A 5234-nucleotide genomic window follows, 5' to 3' on the forward strand; every position below is an offset into this window, starting at 1 on the left:
AAAGAAAAAATTTCGAAGTGATTTTTAGAAAAAGAGTTTTATGAAAAATTTTAAAATCTTGAAAAATTTAAATTAATTAGAATGATTTTAAAACATTGAAAATTTTAATTAGAAAGATTTGTAAATTTTAAAGGTTTTTTTTTTTAAATATAACAAATTAGCAAAGTATTTACGGTGTATAGAACAATTCTAAAACTGAAAAAAGCTCACAGGCCCACAATGAAAAATACCAAAAATGTCTCAGTCAGTGCTCGATTAATCGACCACATACACGTGTGTAATCATCTTTTAAACGATCATGATACATGATCATGTAAATAGTGATACATGGTTGTGTAGGTAGTATCAATGTAATGACCCGAACTTTTAAATTAAGTTAAGGTCATTACTCAAAAAGACAAATAACAAATTACACTTTCTTTGAAGAGACAGACAACTAGAATTCTTATAAAATCAAGATATTCCTAAAATATAAGATTATTAAAATCAACAAAAATAATTTGAAAACGTGACCCGCGGGTTCTAACAATAAAACAAATAAATATCACAAAATCTTAAGTAAAATCGTTAAAATTTAAAATACTGAAAAACATATAAATAAGTGTGGAAGCTGAACTGTGTCCCAATATGGCATGTCATGAATCACTTTCTGTCGCTCACTAGCTTCTTAAGTTCTCTATCTTAGCCTGAAATATTAAACATAGAAAAGAGTAAGTATATAAATATATTTGCTAATGGACCCACTCCTAGTCTCGCTAGGTGATCTGTTAATTTTTCATTAGAAACATAAACGTAACGTCGTATATCCAACGGAGAACATCTGAGTGAGTGAGTGACATCATCATAAACATCATTATAAACCAAAAGCATGTGACATCATCTTAAACATCATAACATAACATAAAGATAAAATGTAACATCCTTAACCATGTGATTAATATATCATGTATCATAATAATTATAAACATAACAGTCATTATTAGCAACATAACATCAGTCATCACCATCAATTTAACATCAATCATTATCTATAGCATCGCATTATGCATCTTAGCTACCCTCAATGTATAGTCGTAATACATGTAGTCTCTTAAATTCAGTTCGAAAGTATAGTAGTAGAATCTATTACATGGAGTTTAGCTTAATTGCAAAAATGTAATTCTGACAGCAAGGTCAAGCTTCCTAAGTAAGATACTAAGTTCAATAACTTAATTCCAAGATCCAGTTAATTCAACTTACCCAAAGTTAAGGTCGAATCCAATTTATCCTTGGTTGGGCAAAATTCCACAACTCAGAACTCTCAAATAAAATCTAACAAAAAATAATTCAAAATTAAACAGTTAGGGTCCAAAATTATTATCTTATGTATATTACGCAAACCTATCAAATATTTACCAAAAGAAGGGGAAAAGAACAAAAAAAAAAAAGGTTGATGGCTTGAAAAATGGCTTGACGCTCAACCAAAGAAAAATGGCTAAAAAACGGCTCACGACATTGTTGGAGGCAAAAAGCATGTGGCTTGGTTCGTGGCTGAAGGGCGACTTGCTGCTGCTGCCTCGCGCGACAATTGGCTCCGCAAGATGCAACTCGACTGGACGAAAGTTCGCACGCGGTTGGAGAAAAGAAAACGACTCGCACATGCAGACGCGCGGCTTGGGCGGACGGCTGATGAACGCTTGGTCAGGTTTGGGAAGAATGACGCGAACGACGGCGAACAAACGGAGAGGGCACCGACGCACAATTTCGTTGGGCTTCGTCGGATGAGAAACATGGTGGCTCCGATTGGTTCACGCGAGGGGATGGTGCGGCTATCGGCGACTTCGTCAGAGAGGGAGTGGCGAAGAGAGCTGGTGGTGACGACGAACTCGAGGAGTAAGATAAAGGGCAACTAGGGTTTATGAAGAGAAAGTGAATAAGATGAAGCATGCAGAACCAAAAACTTATTATTAATAATAATAATAATAATAATAATAATAATAATAATAATATTATTATTATTATTATTATTATTATTATTATTATTATTATTATTTCTCTCTTTTTTCCAAATATCTTTCTTTTCGTTCTCTTTTTTTTAATCCTTTCCAAAACAAATCTTCTCTCTCTTTACTTAAATTCACATCTAATCAACTTTTTCTTTCTTATCATAATTATATTTTACCAAATAATAATTATATTAGGCAAAATATAATTATTATTTGGTAAAAGATAATTAAGATAAGAAAGAGAAAGTTGATTAGACGTGTTGACCATACTAAAACGAACGTTAGTTTAGATCATATCCATTTTATTATGTAGTTATTTTTTGAATCATTACCATTTTAAGTTATTGTTCTGGGGCATTTTTTAAAAACAACAAAATATTAAAACTATTTATAAAAATGTAGTAAAATCTGTAAAATTTTGTATAGTTTTCTCATTTTTCCTTCAGGTTTTCATATTTAATTTGAATATTTTATTGGCCAAACTTTACTCCATCTATGTTTTAAAAGAAATGAATAAAAAAGCCATAATTCTAAAAAAGTGAGAATTTTTGGTTTGGAACCAACTTTTAAGTTTACAATGGAATGTGTATCATGTAAGTAAGTATAAGCGCATGTGTAGCTTGTTGATTCATTTTAAAATTATAGAAAGAAAAGAAAAAAGAAGAAGAAGAAAAGAAAAAGGAAAATAACATTTTAAAACTTGAATTATAACCCAACGGAAAAATTAAAAAAGACTTTAGGTTGTTCCACATAAGGTAATAAAATTAAGTCATCTGAATGAACTTTCCTGGGCTAAGATAAGAATGAAAAATGAAAAGGACAGAAATATCACCATCAAATTACATCATAAACCCCACGCGCCTCCAAAATCCATATTTAAAATGATGACAGGAAGAGATGAAGCCCGTACATTCCACGCGCTCTTAACACGAGTGAGTACGCCAAGATATTTAGAATAATATCTGTACGAACATCATAACTATCTTTATCCGCAAAAACATAAATATCTAAACATTATTATTTTACTCTCAAAAATACAAATTTTAAATTAAAAAAGAAAAGAAGAGAAGAGAAAAATAAAATAAAATAAAATCCAACGCTGTTTCCAAAACCCCAAAACCTTTCCCCCTTTCCACCGTTGCTCCCGCGATTCTCCGACGACCGTTTCGAAGCCCACGGAATTCTCTCGCTACCCTCCGATTGATGAGCATCAGCTCGAAATGGCCACATCTCAAGTCCCTCCGTCCGTCCCCTGGCACTTCACGGAGCTCGACGATCGCCTCTTCCAAATCCGCGGCCGAACTTTTTTCTTTGTCGCCGTTTTATTCGCCGTCATCCTTCTCGTAACTTTTATTTTCCTTTACGCCCGTTGGGTCTGCCGATTCCACCAACTCACCACCTTTTCCGCCTCCCTTCCCGTCCGCCGGCAGCCGAGGTCGCCGCCGCAGCAGCAGGGGCTCGGCGCCACGGCGATTAACTCCCTTCCGATCACTCTGTATAAGGCACCGGCTGCGGAAGAGGATCCGCCCGCGGCCGCAAGCGATGCAGGGGAGTGTTCCATTTGCTTGGGCGTGTTTGAAGATGGGGAGAAGGTGAAGATTCTGCCGCCATGCCGTCATTGTTACCATTCTGAGTGCGTGGACCGGTGGCTCCGTTCGCACTCGAGCTGCCCGCTTTGCCGTGTATCTCTCTGTATTGATCCGTCGAACAATCTTGAAATGGTTTGAAGTTCCATTGCGATTGAACCCAAAAGTTTGAGCAGATAGAGCTATGGTAAATTTAATGTTTGTATTCATGAATTTGTTACCATCTTCCCCTCTTGTGAATTTGGTTAATTAGGTCAAGTTCACATCAAGTAATTAGAATGAAAATAACATTGGTTTTTAGATCCATATAGTCTTCTTTGATATTGTATACAATTATTACTAAATTCAAAAGCCATAGGATTATATATAGTAAAAATTTTGATTTATACAATCTTTTCTTATACCATATGCAATTAAATTATTAAATTCAAAAGTCTAATACCATACATTATTGTCCAATCAAAATCTCAAGAATCCAATTTGATCAATTTGGTGAGCTAAATTTGATCAAAGATAGTTCAACTGAGGAGTATCTAAAGTTTTTACATACTAAATGGTATTCGTGATATACACGTCAACACACTATTGTTGTGACTATTGATGTCTTTTTAACAAGTTGGGAGATTAATCATTCATAAAACACCTCAACAAGTAGTACAACCACCTAGAGCAAAATAACTCCATTACAAAAGCGTTTCCATTATTGTCTTCTTTAGAGATGGAAGAAGAGAAATTTCGAAACAACAAACAGAATTTTCAAACTCAACCATCACACGAGCTAAGTGATAGCTTGGTAGTTTCATTCATCGTCCTTGAACACCTGAATTATAAACACAACTCAGACCACTCCAAACTAGAAGATATAATTTTCTCGAATAATTAAAACCACACCAACACATCACATGTCGTGTCGTTTGGTTAATCTCATTCATAAAATCAATACAATTAGATTCAACAACCCAAAAAGAACCCAAAACTTGTATACAATTGTGTTGTTAAGATTCATGTGATGTTTATTTTAGGAATATTTGTGGTATTTAGTATTGATCTTTGCCAATTGGGGAAAAATAGAGATTCAAAATGGATTATTCTTTTTATCTTTTTTGGAGAGTTTTGTGCATAAAAAAGTCAAAAGATGTATTTAGGTGTAACTTTTAATTGGGAAAGGCATCTTGCAGATGCCAAGTGATCAGACTATATTAGAACTAATATGGAGTTTGAAAAATATGCCAAATTAAGGGAATAATTTGACTGAGGACAAGTACGAACCATACCAATTTTTGTTTCATAATTATTTTTTATTTTATTTTAAAAAAAGTGTCTTTATCTTCGTAAAAACATTTCTCAAGAAACTAGCTTGGTCGGTAAAAAATTTGAAAACAAGGATTAAATAAAAACATAATTGTATTTTATGTTTTCCTATATACTGCAGGAACCATAATTGTGACATTGAATTCTAATGCAAACAATTGTAAACTAGTTGTAGTTAATTGACAATAAATTATTATTAATTTATTTACGAACATGTTTTACATTAAACAACGTTATATAATCATTGTTTTATAATATTATATAATTCACAGGGAAGTTTGAAATTTTTGTTCCTGCAATTTAATGTGAGTTAAAATTTCTAAGTCTTTATTGTTTATATCTAGAATTTATC

The 5234-nt window shown here is 33.2% G+C and overlaps 1 protein-coding gene across 1 annotated transcript; it reads left to right on the forward strand.

Moving 5' to 3' along the window:
• Positions 1–3061: 3061 nt before the first annotated feature.
• On the forward strand, positions 3062–3712 carry LOC103495122 (RING-H2 finger protein ATL66). Its single transcript, XM_017046128.2, has one exon. It carries the CDS (start codon positions 3206–3208, stop codon positions 3710–3712), a length of 507 nt encoding a protein of 168 aa, XP_016901617.1. The 5' UTR covers positions 3062–3205.
• The last annotated feature ends 1522 nt before the right edge of the window (positions 3713–5234 follow it).

The sequence above is a fragment of the Cucumis melo genome, chromosome 10, assembly GCF_025177605.1.
Source record: "Cucumis melo cultivar AY chromosome 10, USDA_Cmelo_AY_1.0, whole genome shotgun sequence".
NCBI classification, from domain to species: Eukaryota; Viridiplantae; Streptophyta; class Magnoliopsida; order Cucurbitales; family Cucurbitaceae; genus Cucumis; species Cucumis melo.

What these genes read in the sequence shown, in the direction of transcription:
- LOC103495122 (XM_017046128.2), top strand. Translation starts at nt 3,206, where the DNA reads ATGGCCACATCTCAAGTCCCTCCGTCCGTCCCCTGGCACTTCACGGAG.